This window comes from Triticum aestivum, chromosome 1B (assembly GCF_018294505.1).
Source record: "Triticum aestivum cultivar Chinese Spring chromosome 1B, IWGSC CS RefSeq v2.1, whole genome shotgun sequence".
Taxonomy (NCBI): Eukaryota; Viridiplantae; Streptophyta; class Magnoliopsida; order Poales; family Poaceae; genus Triticum; species Triticum aestivum.
Window position 1 is genome coordinate 363,137,169 of NC_057795.1, and position 16,881 is coordinate 363,154,049.

General features: G+C 45.8%; 1 protein-coding gene and 1 long non-coding RNA gene across 2 annotated transcripts; one reads left to right on the top strand and one right to left on the bottom strand.

The window, feature by feature from the left end:
* Positions 1 to 1,911: 1,911 nt before the first annotated feature.
* LOC123124368 (uncharacterized) lies at positions 1,912 to 5,448 on the top strand. The gene is made up of 3 exons (XR_006461062.1): positions 1,912 to 2,196; positions 2,788 to 4,979; positions 5,052 to 5,448. It is a non-coding gene; the product is annotated as an uncharacterized lncRNA (long non-coding RNA).
* A 714-nt stretch (positions 5,449 to 6,162) lies between these two features.
* On the bottom strand, positions 6,163 to 12,377 carry LOC123124357 (pectinesterase 31). The gene is made up of 6 exons (XM_044544989.1): positions 11,981 to 12,377; positions 7,985 to 8,089; positions 7,821 to 7,898; positions 7,535 to 7,722; positions 7,240 to 7,413; positions 6,163 to 6,467 (listed from the first exon to the last, which is right to left on the bottom strand). Exons 1-6 carry the CDS (start codon positions 12,251 to 12,253, stop codon positions 6,305 to 6,307), a joined length of 981 nt encoding a protein of 326 aa, XP_044400924.1. The 5' UTR covers positions 12,254 to 12,377; the 3' UTR covers positions 6,163 to 6,304.
* Between the last annotated feature and the right edge of the window lie 4,504 nt (positions 12,378 to 16,881).

Here is a 16,881-nt window from a genome sequence, read left to right on the forward strand (position 1 = left end):
CAATACAAGGCCACCAACAGTAACTGAGGCAAAAATTAATGATGTCTTCTCGTATTAGCAACTTTTTAATAGTACTTACATGCATGTAGTCATAATGACACTCAGCTACTTCCTTCCCATTCATTCGTTGCATGCTTGTGACGTATTAATGATTCCAGTTAACGAAAAGAAAAGTTGACATGCAAAGCAGTCATTAAATTTTATCTTGATACCTGTAATCTGAGTTGTGGCCTTGTATAAGGGAATGAATATCGCCATGTGGGTAAACCCTAAAAATATTTGTATTACGGATTATTGCAGCCAAAAAGCAATTAAACCTGTTTTCTTTTCCAAATTCAAAAACAGAGCTTTGAAATAAAAGTATTTACTTTTCTAAATTAAAAATTTCTTAAAAATCTATTGTATATAAGACCATGATTCCCTTCAAAAATAATGGTTGGAAATTTATTTAAGTATTTTTATTTAAATTCTTTTTTAAAAGGCCATAAACAGTTTTAAATAGGGAGAAATACTTACGTTGTTCCAAATTTTTACCCAAGCCTCTTTGGATCATTTTGATCACCCCATGGACTTTTCACCACATGGTACTATGTATCATCTTCCTCAAAATCTGATCTAACACCTTCTGGTCATTTCTAGGGTTTCAATTTGTACTATATCCAAACTCCTGCTAAAATCACTAGAAATTTACCAGAGCATCACCTTCAGTCCCTATCATCCCAAATCATGTTTCATTGAACACGGCTTGGTGGAGTTAGGGTGAAATCAGATCAAGCACCTTCTTCATATTTCTAGGTTTGAGCTTGGCACTATTCAAAATTCTTCAGATTTCACCATTTTTTTATTGTACCCTCTCATTCCACCCCTCTTCCCTCTAGTAACTTCCTCCTGGCTGATACTAGTCATTGATGGGTTTCACAAACATGAACCCTTCTGCCCTAAGCTTGGCCTAGCCATCCTAGACCCCATCTATATTCATCAGAAACCAAGTGTTCACACCCTTATTCATTTCTATGCATTTTCTATGGCCATGTTGTCGGCCAAGACCTTGCTCTGGAGCATGCTACAGTGCACCAATGCATTATAGCTTCACCCAGCTCCTCCCTCTCGCCCACTTGAGCTCTCCAGCGTGTTGGCATCTCTTTTCCCCCTCTATCTTGCTCGCCCTCAAGCTCTCTCTACCGCCGTGCTTGGCCAATGGCTGCAGCCAACCCCTGCTACTCCCATGTCCCACCAACCTCGCGCCTCGAGCTAGCTAAGCCCCCTCTCCCTCTCTTGATGTGGTCATCCGAACCGGGGATGAGCACGTTGCGTACACTCGAGCCCCACTGATTGCCTTTGATCCAGTTTTGGGTGTTGATAGTCCCTTCCTTCCCCCCCAAATGTGGCCCTGGATATCAAACCCACATGAAGGATGCTAATTTAAAGGTGGTTCTTGAAACCACCCACTCGTTAAGAGTTGTGAGTGGCTAGTTGACTTGTCAAGTAAGGGCCTGGATGCTTGTGTAGCGAGAGGGGTATTTGAATTATGATTGTTGTACTTTGTGGTTTATCAAAGAAGTAAGGACACGTAGGAAATCATGCAAAAAAGGACATGTATGTAACTCACCTACTATTCTTTGCCTCGTTCCCTTCTCTCTCGCTTCTCTCGTCAAATCCTCATCCTCCAGTGTGAATTCTCATGAGATCCTCCGTTGGTACTCACAACGACCAGACGGAGGGGATGACAGCCATGGCAAGGCCAAAACACCTGATAGCCATGGCAAGACCAAACGCCACCAATTGGGACTACGATCAGGTGACATGCCTATGCGTAGTCATGCCATAACATGCAGCCATCCATCTAACGTTCAAACAAGATCCAACGCCACTAGTTGGCCCAAGTGAAAACAAGCCACAACTATACAGACTTGGGTGACGGACGGGGACTATGGCGGGGGGAAACTAGGGATTTGCGGGACGCGTCCTGCTCTCCCGCGCCGCGCCGTGCCGCAGACAAGAGGTTGGAGGGCGGCTGTCGCCATGGCGGAGGAGAGGAAGGCGAGTTGAAGGGGAGAGGCCAAGGTGGAGGCGAGGCAGCCCAAGGCCGTCACCGAGGAGGGCGAGGAGGGGCGCCGTCACCACGAAGGAGAGGGGCGAGGGGTTGTGTCGTCGCTGCAGAGGAGGGAGGAGTTCCACTGCACCGCGAGATTCCATGTGAACCTCTCCAGATGAATCTATAATGAGTCCCCTCTTGTTCATCTTTAGACTAAACATCTTCTAGAATTTCACTTTGCCTGAAGATGTTCTTACACCCTCATCGGATCAGTTGTACAAATGCTCTAAAGTACTGCTTGACTGCTTGTTTTTCTCTAAATAAAAGTTCAAATCTGCAGCATCTTTTCATGAATTTGGCATATCCCTTATTAAACAACATCCTTGACTTGCATCTCTGAAATTGTAGCTTATATCTACTCATGTTTATGCAATTGAAGTACACAAGATAGTTTTTCTGCAAGGTTGTTTGATTTAGTAGCAAGTAACAAACCAGTACTTTAGAGGGCAAGAAACGTGCACATTTGATGCTTCTGTACGTGTTTATGGTGGTCATGCCATGATGAGTAGGTTCTGTTTATGGAGTAATGTGCACATGAATCCCAATCATGTGTATGTACTGATTGCATCATGCATTTTAACTTAGAGATGTTCCTATGCTACCTTCTTTTTGCATTCCATCTTGTCTTCTTGTGTTTTTAGTAATCATATCGGTCCGTCACTGATTATACACGTCGTTTTGAATTTTTGCAGAATCTGGGTATTATGCAATTGTGAAAGTGTTGTGCAATGGAAGAAATTGGCAAGAGGATACCTGAAGTTGGTATGAGATTTAGAGATTCGAATGGGGCCTGGGTGTTTTGAGTAGAATATGGGGGTCACATAGGCTTTGATGTAAGGAAAAGATGCACCAACAAAAGCAAAATTTATGGAAAGGTGACTTCATGCAGATTTGTTTGTTCCAATGAGGGCCTTAGAAATAAATGTTAAACCGATCATGAGCCAAAGCATTTTATAGCTGAAAGAAGAACTGACTGTAGAATTCGGATGCTTATTATGTTGGATCGAGCGGCAAAAAATTATGAAGTTACTGATGTTGTGTTGGAACACAACCACTACCTTCAATTGCCACAAACCCGCCACTTGTTGGCATCACAAAGGAAGATTTCAGAACTGCAAGCTTTCGAGATAGAAACCGCTGATGATTCTGGAATTATGCCAAAAGCCACACATGAGTTCGCTTGTGGTCAAGTTGGTGGGTTGCTTAACCTTGGTTACACTTGTCGTGACCAAATGAATCATCTGTGAAGCAAGTGGCAGAGGGAGTTGGCTTATGGACATGCTGGTAGTATGTTGAAGTTTTTATATGACAAAATAGTCGACAATCCATCATTTGAAATATGCTTTGCAGCTCGATTGTGAGGAGGATATTGCCAACATATTATTGGTTGATGCTAAATGCTACTTGACTACGCACACTTTGATGATGTTGTGACACTACATTTGGCACAAATAAAGAGTTTAGGCCATTTGGTATTATTCTTGGGCTCAACCAGTTTAGAGAAACAACCCTTTTTGGTGCTGCACTGATGTTTGATGAAACACATGACTCATTTATATGGCTATTTGAGACATTTCTAGCTGCACATAATGGAATGCAGCCTAGGACAATTTTATACAGATCAAGATGTAGCAATGGAAAAATCCATAGAGAAAGTTTTCACGGAATCATATCATGGATTGTGCACCTTTCACATAATGCAAAATTCTTGCAAACATTAATCTCCAGTGAAGGGCGGCGAGGAAGATGGAGTGGAAGAGAGAGATGAAGTGGAGGATGAAGAAGAAGAGTCCCATATTCTCACTGATTTTAGTGCTTTTATGTATGGCTATGAGAACAAGATAACATTTGAAGAAGCATTTGCCAATATGAGGCTAAAAGTGCATAAACAAACCTGGTTGGATAGCATCTACAAGGTGAAAGAAAAATGGGTTGAATGTTATATGAGAGATGTCTTTAGTTTGGGAGTGAGAAGTACACAATTAAGTGAGAGCTTCAACAATGCGTTGAAGAATCATTTGAAATCAGATTGTCATATTATTCGATCCATGATGCATTTTGAGAGGACGGTGGAAGTAAAAAGAAGAAAGGAATTGGACTCTGAATTCGAGGCGAGGAAGAAGTTGTCAAGAATTAAGATGTGCACACCTATGTTGGTGCAAGCAAGCAAATTGTACACTCCAATTATTTTTGAAGCATTCCAAGGTGAGTATGAAAGATCGATGGCTGGATGTTGTAGAGTATTGGATGGAAATAACAAATTTGTTGTTGCTATTGGGAGTTTGCACCGGTGATTTGCAATTTGAGAAGGAGCGCATAGTGGTAGGTGATCCTTCGACCCAAATGGTTTCATGTAGTTGTGGAATGTTTAATAGGACAGGGATATTGCATGGACATGGTCTAAAAGTTCTTGATTTGATGAATATAAAGACATTGCCAACACATTATATCTTAAAGAGATGGACTAGAGAAGCACACAATGGAAGCATACATAGGCAAGGAAGGAACGTGATAGAAAATCCAAAATTAAAAGCTCAACTCCGATACAAGGACTTGTCTCATAAGTTTCACAATATGACACATAAAGCAACCAACTCTCATGAATGTTGTGTGCTACTAGAAAGTGCACTTGATTCCGTTGCTCCACGCATAGATGATTTACTCAGTGCAGCCCCTAGTGCTTTGAGTGAACCATATAAAGATAAAGAAAATGTTGATCCAAAAGTGCAGCAAATAGATGAGTTGCTTAATTCTGCACGGCTGAAGAAAAAAGAGGTCCACTCATCAAGCTTAAGGAGAAAGAAAACTTGGCTTGATAAGTTACTCAAGGGGAAGCGCAAAACAACTAAAGCTACCACACCAACAACAACAAAAAAGAGCAAAGGTATGTTGCAAACGATACATGCTATGTTGCATTGTTCATTTGTAAACTAATTACTATACTTCTCATTGGCAGCAACAAAAGAAAAAAGATGGTGTGCAACAAAAGAAAAAAAATATGATGTGGAGCCTCAAGTACAAGTGAAGAAGTATGAAAACAGCAAAGGAGCAAATTTGGATCTTCAAGAGAGCAATGGCATCATCAGTTTCACCCAGCTCTTGACGGCTCCACCTTGTGACCATGATTATGTGTTCTAGCATGCTAGTTCGTTAGATAGTATTTTTGGACATGGTTAACTATAGTATTTTGGGGCTAACCATATTTTGTGGCCTAATTGTACAAGTGAAATGGCCAAATTGTACACCTGAATCATTGTTTCAGTAATAGCACTTGGTTCTGGAATTGTACTAGAGCTATTGAATTTCAATGATAAGTGGATCGTTGTCTCTCAAGAAATCTGAAGATTAGTGTTTTACACAAGTGCTGCTTCTCTGCAATTTTATTATGCATTCTTTGCATAAACTGTAGTTTATCTCTGCTCATGTTTATGCAATGGAAGTATACATGAAAGATGTTACTGAAAACTTGTCGATGTTTGTTAACTGACAGAAAAACTGCTGCTTATCTCAGTAGTAAACTGTTGCAGTTTGTTAACTGAAAACCTGCAGCTTATCTTAGAACTAAAACTGACTGAAAAACTGCAGCTTATCTTAGTACTAAAACTGACTGAAAAACTGATGCTTGTGTCAGTAGTAAAACTGCTACTGTTTGATAACTTCTGAAAAAAACCAGTGCTGTTTCAACCTACTCTGTAGCTTTATAACCCTCAAAAAAAAAATACTCTGTAGCTTTATATACGTCGCAGTAGTACTGGACTGAAAACAGACTGTAAAACCGAACCATGTTTCGGTTGTATCGACTGGATGCCTCGTGCGTGTGTGTGAGATTTTTTTTTTTTTTTTTTGCTTTGGATGGACTTTGTCCGTTGGATGACGTTTGAACGGCAGCTGGGTGGCCGCATATTACAGCGTGACTGCACAGAGGCATGTCACCTGATCTCGGTCCGAACAGGCAGAAGGGTGGCTGCTTGGGGGAGTGGCCCCACCACCATTGTCCGCCGCACAGACGGCAGCAACCAGCGGCGGCCAGGGGAACAGGATGAGTGGGAGTCTAGGGTTCGGGAGCGGAAAGCTAAACAAAAAGAATATAATGATTAACGTGGATACAAAAGTGAAGAAATGTGGCAAACTTATAATACATTCCCCAAATTTATTTACTAGATAGGCTACGGAGGAGATTTGAAATACGAGTAGGATCCTGGGATCAGACTACGCTGAGGCTGGTATCTTTATCGCCATCATCTGGAGAAGCCATGGTCTATCAAGGTCTGGATCAACGAAGGAGTGTGTAAGGAACTGCTCTGCTTCAAGGTCAAGCAATTCTCTACACCAAGACACCCTGCTTGATGACCGGGAACCGGGCCCTGAGCACCTGCGGAAAAATAGTGACAAAAAGGTTAACGATGTATAGCACACTAAAAAAAGGAGTGTGCATTACTTTAATTTGGTTAGTTCAGTTCCGTAAACACGGTGTTTGCAGTAAATACACTTTTTTGGTAATTACAGTACCAAGACTTTGGTACGATATGGAAGCAAAATAGAATTCTGTTTCAGTAATATCAAACTGCTTTCAGTTCAAAAAAAAATCAAACTGCTTTGGCAATGTTTCGGTACATACCAAACTGACCAAAATTGACGAAATTTCAAAAATGTGATGATATATTGATCAGCAGCATAAAACCTAAAACGGTGAAGGATTTTGCAGGAAGCCAAGCGCCCAGTGGAGAGGGGTGGGAAACTGGGAGCAGGAAGCCTTTCTGGGCCTGGAACTTCAGTAATGTACCAGGTTTCCTTTTCAGTTTCATACTAAACTAACCGACCGTAGAATGATCAAGGATTTTGCTACTGCGACGAAAACCAAAAACCAGACTAACCAGACTTCGGTTTGGTTTGGTTTTTGGTTATGTATCAATATGCACAACCTGACTTGATATGCTACGTTCATAGCAGCATATGCCATGCATCTCATCGCAGCTGCTAATCGCGAAGAACATTGCAATTAGAATCACTCCTGAAGCATAAGTTTAATTGTCTACGAGGGATTTGATGTGAGTGTCAAGATCAAACAGAAGCTATTGTAGCATACGACCATCTGAGGTTCATATAAATCGGATGAAAATTACTATATCTGATGAATCCAGTACCTGTACTCATAAAAGCAAGCGGTTCTTTCATTCTCAGATTTGTCCCAATTATGCCACCCAGTGGCCTTAACACAGCGATCCATAAAAGTGTGCGCAAAGACAACCCTCCCAAAGGGCCCCCATGGCCGACCCAGGAATATATATCCAGCTTCTCCGTTTCCTGTAATAATACACCTGAGCATGACAACAAGCAGGTGTAAGATACGGCATACTGAAATGCTCAAGCTACATACCAAACTTAGTGATGAGCTAACTAAAGTTGACAAGATCTAAGAATGGGCATGGGATGACTCACCTTAGGAATACATAGCCAGTTGATTCTGAAGAGGATTTCCGACTATGGGCAGTAATAAATCCCGCTGATTTGCAATGTATATGGCAATGTTCCAGAAGGGCAATAGAGTTACCAAAGATGAAGTCACAGTTACCCTCAATGTAACAGTCTCTTAAGTATTGTTTTCCATAATGTAAATATAATGTATCCTACATGATTTAAGTCCAAGTTAAAATCACACAAGTAATACTGCTTATTATTCTGATCAATGCAGTGATTTAACCAGGAGGTGAAGAAATATGCATACCTGCCAACCAAGGAACCGACAACCATAGAAGGCACACTTATCTGCTGTTACCCGGACTGCGACTGCTTGCCCGGATCCCTGCATCACAACCAGAATACATCAACTTCCCACACCCATTGCATGATCATCTCTTTGTGCAAGGAGAATAGGTGAACAACCAGTACCTGGGGAGCTGAGTTCTGAAACGTGATATTCTCTGCAATGAAATCCTCTCCCTCGACGATAACTGTTCCACAGCCAAATGTTCCTGTCCCAATGACCCTGGATGTCTTTATGACAGTAAAAGGTACAGTTGGTTAACTCCAGAGATACTAGAATTATTACTAAGAGGACAGAGAACGAACACATTAAACATTTAGCAGAACTGTGAAGTCAGATTTAGGTTAAACTTATCTGCACCAGACTTCTGCCTTTTCTGAAGCATAAACATTAATTACTGTACAACAACAACAACAACAAAGCCTTTAGTCCCAAACAAGTTGGGGTAGGCTAGAGGTGAAACCCATAAGATCTCGCAACCAACTCATGGCTCTGGCACATGGATAGCAAGCTTCCACGCACCCCTGTCCATAGCTAGCTCTTTGTCGATACTCCAATCCTTCAGGTCTCTCTTAACGGACTCCTCCCATGTCAAAATCGGTCGACCCCGCCCTCTCTTGACATTCTCCGCACGCTTTAGCCGTCCGCTATGCACTGGAGCTTCTGGAGGCCTGCGCTGAATATGCCCAAACCATCTCAAACGATGTTGGACAAGCTTCTCCTCAATTGGTGCTACCCCAACTCTATCTCGTATATCATCATTCCGGACTCGATCCTTCCTCGTGTGGCCACACATCCATCTCAACATACGCATCTCCGCCACACCTAACTGTTGAACATGTCGCCTTTTAGTCGGCCAACACTCCGCGCCATACAACATTGCGGGTCGAACCGCCGTCCTGTAGAACTTGCCTTTTAGCTTTTGTGGCACTCTCTTGTCACAGAGAATGCCAGAAGCTTGGCGCCACTTCATCCATCCGGCTTTGATTCGATGGTTCACATCTTCATCAATACCCCCATCCTCCTGCAACATTGACCCCAAATACCGAAAGGTGTCCTTCCGAGGTACCACCTGGCCATCAAGGCTAACCTCCTCCTCCTCACAGCTAGTAGTACTGAAACCGCACATCATGTACTCGGTTTTAGTTCTACTAAGCCTAAACCCTTTCGATTCCAAGGTTTGTCTCCATAACTCTAACTTCCTATTTACCCCCGTCCGACTATCGTCAACTAGCACCACATCATCCGCAAAGAGCATACACCATGGGATATCTCCTTGTATACCCCTTGTGACCTCATCCATCACCAATGCAAAAAGATAAGGGCTCAAAGCTGACCCCTGATGCAGTCCTATCTTAATCGGGAAGTCATCGGTGTCGACATCACTTGTTCGAACACTTGTCACAACATTATTGTACATGTCCTTGATGAGGGTAATGTACTTTGCTGGGACTTTGTGTTTCTCCAAGGCCCACCACATGACATTCCGCGGTATCTTATCATAGGCCTTCTCCAAGTCAATGAACACCATATGCAAGTCCTTCTTATGCTCCCTATATCTCTCCATAAGTTGTCGTACCAAGAAAATGGCTTCCATGGTCGACCTCCCAGGCATGAAACCAAACTGATTTTTGGTCACGCTTGTCATTCTTCTTAAGCGGTGCTCAATGACTCTCTCCCATAGCTTCATTGTATGGCTCATCAGCTTAATTCCACGGTAATTAGTACAACTCTGAACATCCCCCTTGTTCTTGAAGATTGGTACTAATATACTCCGTCTCCATTCTTCTGGCATCTTGTTTGCCCGAAAAATGAGGTTGAAAAGCTTGGTTAGCCATACTATCGCTATGTCCCCGAGACCTTTCCACACCTCAATGGGGATACAATCAGGGCCCATCGCCTTGCCTCCTTTCATCCTTTTTAAAGCCTCCTTCACCTCAGACTCCTGGATGCGCCGCACAAAACGCATGCTGGTCTCATGAAAGGAGTCATTCAGTTCAATGGTAGAACTCTCATTCTCCCCATTGAACAGCTTGTCGAAGTACTCCCGCCATCTATGCTTAATCTCTTCGTCCTTCACCAAGAGTTGGCCTGCTCCGTCCTTGATGCATTTGACTTGGCCAATATCCCTCATCTTCCTCTCCCGGATCTTAGCCATCTTATAGATGTCCCTTTCACCTTCCTTCGTGCCTAACCGTTGGTAGAGGTGCTCATATGCCCGACCCCTTGCTTCACCAACAGCTCGCTTTGCGGCCTTCTTCGCCATCTTGTACTTCTCTATGTTGTCTGCACTCCTATCCAGGTATAGGCGTCTGAAGCAATCTTTCTTCTCTTTAAGCGCCTTCTGGACATCATCATTCCACCACCAGGTATCCTTATCTTCGCTTCTCCTTCCCCTGGACACTCCAAACTCCTCCGAGGCCACCTTACGAATGCAAGTCGCCATCTTCATCCACACATTGTCCGCATCCCCTCCTTCCTCCCAAGGGCCCTCCTTAAATACCCTCTCCTTGAACACCTGAGCTACCTCCCCCTTGAACTTCCACCACTTCGTTCTAGCGACCCTGGCACGCTTATCCCGCTGGACACGAATCCGAAAGCGGAAGTCAGCAACCACCAGCTTATGCTGGGGTACAACACTCTCCCCAGGTATCACCTTACAGTCTAGGCACGCACGCCTATCTTCTCTTCTCGAGAGGATGAAATCAATCTGGCTAGAGTGTTGGCCACTACTAAAAGTCACCAGATGTGATTCTCTCTTTCTAAAGAGGGTGTTAGCTACAATCATGTTGTAGGCTAGAGCAAAGCTTAAGACATCTTCTCCTTCTTGATTCCTGATGCCATAGCCAAAGCCCCCATGCGCCCCTTCAAAACCTGTGTTAGATGTACCCACGTGGCCATTGAGGTCTCCTCCTATGAAGAGCTTCTCACCAATCGGTACACTCCTAACCATGTCTTCCAAGCCTTCCCAGAACTCCCTCTTGGTGTTCTCATTGTGGCCTACTTGCGGGGCATATGCGCTGATAACATTGAGAACCAAGTCCTCAGCTACCAGCTTGACCAGGATAATCCGGTCCCCACGTCTCCTGACGTCTACCACTCCATACTTGAGGCTCTTGTTGATCAAGATGCCTACGCCATTTCTGTTTGCAGCCGTCCCCGTGTACCACAGCTTGAAGCCGGTATCCTCCACCTCCTTCGCCTTCTGTCCTCTCCATTTGGTTTCTTGGACGCAAAGGATATCAACACCTCTCCTCACTGCTGCATCAACTAGCTCCCGAAGCTTTCCTGTCAGAGACCCTACGTTCCAGCTACCTAAGCGAATCCTCCTAGGCTCGGCTAGCTTCCTTACCCTTCGCACTCGTCGAGTCAAATGCAAAGACCCTTGCTCATTTTCCACTACATCCGGGCGCCGATGTAGCGCGCCACTAAGGATGCGACGACCCGATCCTCGCTCACTTGCCACCGTATCCGGATCAAGATACGGCGCGCCACTTGGGGGGTGACGGCCCGGCCCTTGCCCATTTTCCACCACACCCGGGTTCCGATGTGGCGCGTCGCTGAGAGGGTTACGCCCCAACGAAAATCTTTTGGGTTTCATCTCCATAAGAGTGGCTGAGTTTTTACGTTGGCTCGCCAAGCCTATCACAACCCTCCTCCTTTACCCGGGCTTGGGACCGGCTATGTTGAGACAACATAGGCGGAGTTATAAACATTAATTACTGTGTGAAAAATAAAATCCTTTGGCTTATAGTTTGCTTAAATTACCCACTTGTCCATCTTCAACACATTATAAGATCATAGAATGGAAGTAGTCATGAAAGGGTGTGACGCAATGGATATAATACCTATAAATTTCCATCAAACATAGAAAATGACTTGTAATAATCTACTATCTGCCGGCCTGTTAATCATGTCAACGAGGAAGGGGTGAACCAAAGCATATCAAAGTGGGCCTGTTAGTGCAGAGCAGACCCGTGAGCTTAGAAAAGCATTTGGCGATGTAAGCATGTGACACGGAAGCAAATCTAGCAAGCAGGTGAAGGAGATCCCGAGGCAGCAATTGAATTCCTCGCAGGGGAATTTCATCGAGCAGGAAGGAGGTAGGGACTAGGGAGTACCTGGGCGTGCTTGATGCGGGTGGCTGTGTTGTCCCAAGAGATGACGGTGGCCTCGGCGGACGCGCCGGCGAGGGTGATGAAGTTCTTGGTCTTGGGGACGTACACGGGCTCCCGGTACACCCCCGGGGCGAGGCGGATGACGGTACGCTCCCTGTTGCCCAGTGGCACGGCGTCCACCGCGGCCTGCACCGTGGGGAACGCCTCCCCGTCCCCGCCCCCTCCTGCGGAGCCCGGCGGAGCCACGCGGAGCACGCGCCTGTGCGGCTGCGCCATGGATGGATGGATGGCCGCGGTTATGGACGCGCGCGCGGTCGTCGGTGGGCTGGTTCTTGGTCGCGCGTGCGTTTGTCGGGTGTGACAGCGGCTGAAAGTGTGGACCGGGACCTGTGTGCGTGTGAGCGAGGGAGAGACGGAGGCAACGGGGAGCTGTTTATATAGGCGAACGAAACCGGAGCGATCTGGTGGCCGAAGCGACGCTGGGTTTGACTTTGAATGCACCGGGCAGCTTGAGGTTTCTTACTTGTCTACTTTTTGTAGAGGGTGGGTTGACTTTCTCTGCTTCCCTTCCTTGCCGAAGGAACACAAACTTTCTTCAAAAATTATTCAGATTTTTTTTAAACACGGTACAGATACAGGGGCTCACAAACACGAAGAAACAGCACCGCCGTTTGTTTAGAGCGCCGCCTGAGAGAGGACTAAATTACTTTAACATAAACTATTAGCCGGAGCCAAGACACCGGGAATTTCCTCCCTGCCACCGACCAACGCAGCGGCATGCAGAGGAAAGGCGGATCCACGGGCTCGCTAGTGGAGCCTGGAGGGGAAGAGTCTGCCCTACCCATCGCTTACGACGGGAGGAGAAGAAACGGGTTGATTGTCCTCTAATCCATGAGAGTAGCCTGGTTACTAGCAGATTCGCGTTTGGATGGGAGTTGATAATGGGAAATAGGAGTTGAGGGGATGGGAGTTCAAGTCTCATGGATTGGTTCAGAGACAGGGAAACTACGAGATTTTCTCGCGTGTTGCTGCCGGAATTTAAACATTGATTCTGGATGAATTGTGTGTCAATGAAATGACCTAAATCAAAAGCCATTATTTTTTAAAGTAATTATGTGTGAACAAAGAGTACACATGCACGCTGGACCATTGGAGTTGCAATAATTAAATTAAGGAATGCATGTACTATAATGCTAGTGGATGATGATGTGGCATATTTGGTGTTGTGCAGGACTGCATGTTGAAAGAATTAAAGTTAGTGGGGATCACCATTTAAATATATATAAATATAGAATATAGAATTCAAACGAAGGGGAAGAGGGGTCTGAGGATCCAACTCTCATAGATCTTCAACTCAACTGAGAGATAGGGAATTGGGTCTCCATGGTCATTGCTAACATCCGGTGATACAAGGCAGTGAAAACCCCGCAAAAATCACCGCTAAATCACTAATATAGGGGAAAATCCTAGCTATATATACCTCCAACAGCGACATCATCCCTTGCTCACTAAATTCGCAAGCACTAACCGCCTCTCGATCTAGAAGGGCAACACCTGATACCAAGAATCTAGATAGGATGGTTCTTCTGGCTTTATTCTCGAAATCTTGGAAAAATCCTAGGTAATCTTACCGTCTAATGGGCTAGCTTCATCCTCTTGAATATATATTATTCAATTGTTCTAGCTTTTCACTATCGGTGTGTATCTATTCCCTTCTTTTCTCTCTGCACCTGTTCATGTCTGGTTGAGTTTGGAATAAAAAGATTTTCCCTTTCTTTTGCAGATTGATTGCCACTAAAAGGTTGTCCTTTCCCAAGTGTATGTGTTGATGCTGAATATATTCGCATGCACATCTACGCAATGATATATGCATGTCTCTTTCAAGCATATTGTATCCATGCAATGGCACGCATAGACATAGACAGGTCCAAGTTAAGTAAATTCTAGAGATGTGATTTCCTTCTGAGTCGGGCACTTGACTCCCAAACAGGGTACGCCCACAGTATATAATTTAATTATGTACTATGATATACTTACCATATTGCTCTACATTGTGGTACATATTTTTCATCAATTTTTTTTTGAAAAGGAGGATATACCCCCGGCCTTTGCATCTGGACGATGCATGCATCCATTTTAGTTATTCACAAAAACCTTACAAAGTAGTACATCAACAAGTCTGAAGCCATCATCTAGTCCTACTCCTATCCCCTTGATGAAGGGGTGCCGACTGTCCGAGGCGAATACCAAACAGACATCGCACCAAAGCTTAACATCTAAAGCCGGATGCCCCAACCCAGCCACATACCGGGACTGGGTCACACACCGGTCTGGCACTCTGAGAGGCCGTCATCTTCCACCGATCCATCTTCAGAACAGGTATTGACGCATCGACTTTGTCAGGCCTGCCGACAACACCGCCACGACGCCAGACAGCGCCACCTCCCTGCGTGCGTCCAGTCACACATCTGTCGTCGAGACTCCGCTGTCGTGGGAACAGATCTGACAGTAGAGATTAGGGGCACGTATGAGAGGGCAATGCCTAGCTACGGCGAGGTTGTACACTCGGATTTACGAGTTCAGACCCATCTCGGAAGAGGTAACGACCCTACGTCTCGGTGTTGCGGGAGCTTGTTATCTGGAGTGTTGAGTTACAGGGGGTGCGAACCCTTGTGCGGGAGCAGAGGGGCGGCTTATATAGAGTCCGATGGCCCCTCATGAATGCCCCGTTACCCAAGGGTTTGATGGAGAAATAAAGGGTCGAGCGTTGCTGGTAATGCCTGTATTTAATGCTCTTTACGGTGACGAACTGATTGTCTGACCGCTGCCATCCCAGGGTGACTTTATGTCTTCTACCTTTGGGTGATGCTTGATACTCCAAGTGAAACAGGGATGATCGAGTGATGGAGAAACTTCCGAGTGGATCCCGTGGTCGAGTGACTTGTATGCCGCGGTCATTCCAGTCGGTGCCTCCTTTCTAACTTCATAAGTCTTGGATTGTTGTATGTAATACCTTTGGGTAGGGTATATAGGTCAGGCATGGGACCCTACCCTAGGTACATGTCCTCGTCATTAGCCTCCGAATGGCTCGGGGTTCGAGTGAAAAGGATTGGTGCGGGGTCTAGCTAGACTCAGCGCTTCGGGGGCGCTCCAGAGTCCTACAAACACCTGTGCTGCTTTAATTCTTTATCAATCGCCACGGTCGATTCTGGTTTGATATGTGACTGAGTGATCCCAAGCGTCGGGTCGGACTCGAATGATCAAGGAGATCTTCCGACGCAAACGATAGTTGCGTCAGGCCCGGATTCTACGGGATTCAAAAATTTGGAGAAGCGTGCGGATCAGCAATGACGCGGTAAGTGGGGCAAGTGGGGAGGGACTCCTCGATTCTCACTCCACCTTTTTTGCCACGTATTGTGCAGTCTTCACTCAACGGAATACGCTAGGATCTCGTGGGCCTAGCTGTCAGTGAATTGGACGTGAAGTTATAAGAGGTGACGCGACCGAAGAGCAAAATAGTGCTTTCCTTTCCCCCCTTTCGCTCGTCTCTCCTCCACTTCCGCCTGTGCTGCGTAGATCTGCTCGACACTGACGATCACTACAGAGATGGCGAAAGATAAGATGACAGAGCTAGAGCGCGCCAAGAAGGCGGCCAAGGGGAAGAAGGCTTCGAGCTCCCGGGCCGCGCTGCCGCCAGGCTGGATCCAGGGTGGCTGGCTGCCGTCAACGGTCACGGAGGAGGACCTAGATGGTCTCACCGCCAATGGCCTGCTGGTCCCCGGGTCTTGGAGGCTGCCGGAGGGGGAGATCGAGCTTGTGCCGCGCCCTAACGAGCGGGTTCTCCTTCTCACTCACGTGGAGAGAGGTTTCTCCTTGCCCCTTCATCCATTTTTCCGAGGATTTCTAAACTTCTTCGGTGCACAAATCCACCACTTTTCCCCGAATGCCATATCGTATCTTGCCGCCTTCGTCTCGATGTGTGAAAAGTTCTTGGGTTGTCATCCCCACTGGGGGTTGTTCAAACATATCTTCACTTGCTGATCCCAGTCAGTCAAGAAAGTAAATCTGAGTGATGAAAGGACCCATGTGATCCAGATGTGTGGGGGTTTAGGTGTCCAGATGAGAGGCAGGAGTGCGTTCCCTGCAATGACTTTTCCCGAGTCTGTTCGGGGCTGGCAGTCGACCTGGTTTTACTATAACGACATTCCATCTCCTGGCTCGTCGACTGGTCTTCCTCCCTTCTCGTTGTCAAGGCTCAGTGCTCCCCGTTCACTGACTATGGCCGAGGAGGAGAAAGCTGAAGTGGGAATCTTGGTAGACTTTGTAGTCGAGTTGATCTGAGGTGGAGTGACGGGCTTGGATCTGTTGGAGGTATTCCTCAGTCGATGAATCCAGCCCTTGCAGGCGCGGAGCCATCCCATATGGCAGTAAATGGGCTCAGACGATCCCACTCGAACACATCCAGAGGATGTTAAGGACGAGACCGTGATGCAATGGCTTAGAAGCATCATTGGAGCTCGTGACAATCCGTGTGGGTCTAAGTGGATTCAACCTTTCGACGCCAAGCACCAACCAGGTGAGGTGAGACATATCTTGTCGAGTGTTTTACTTTTTGTTTCTAATATGCAAACAGGTTGATAACCGACTGACTTTGATATTTGTGCTTCGCAGGAGTTCATGAAGATGTTTTCACCTGTGCTGAATGGAGAGCAACTCATTGAAGGAGCAGAGAGCGAGGGTGGGAGCGCGGATATCAGTTACGCTAAAGAGAGCGAGGGCGGCAGTGACGGCTCGAAAGAGAGTGAAGAGGTCGAGTCCCCTCCATGCACTGAGCGGCGAACCAAAGCGAACCAAGATCAGAGTGCCAACCAGGGCAATGCCTTGGCATCGAGTGTCAGGAACCT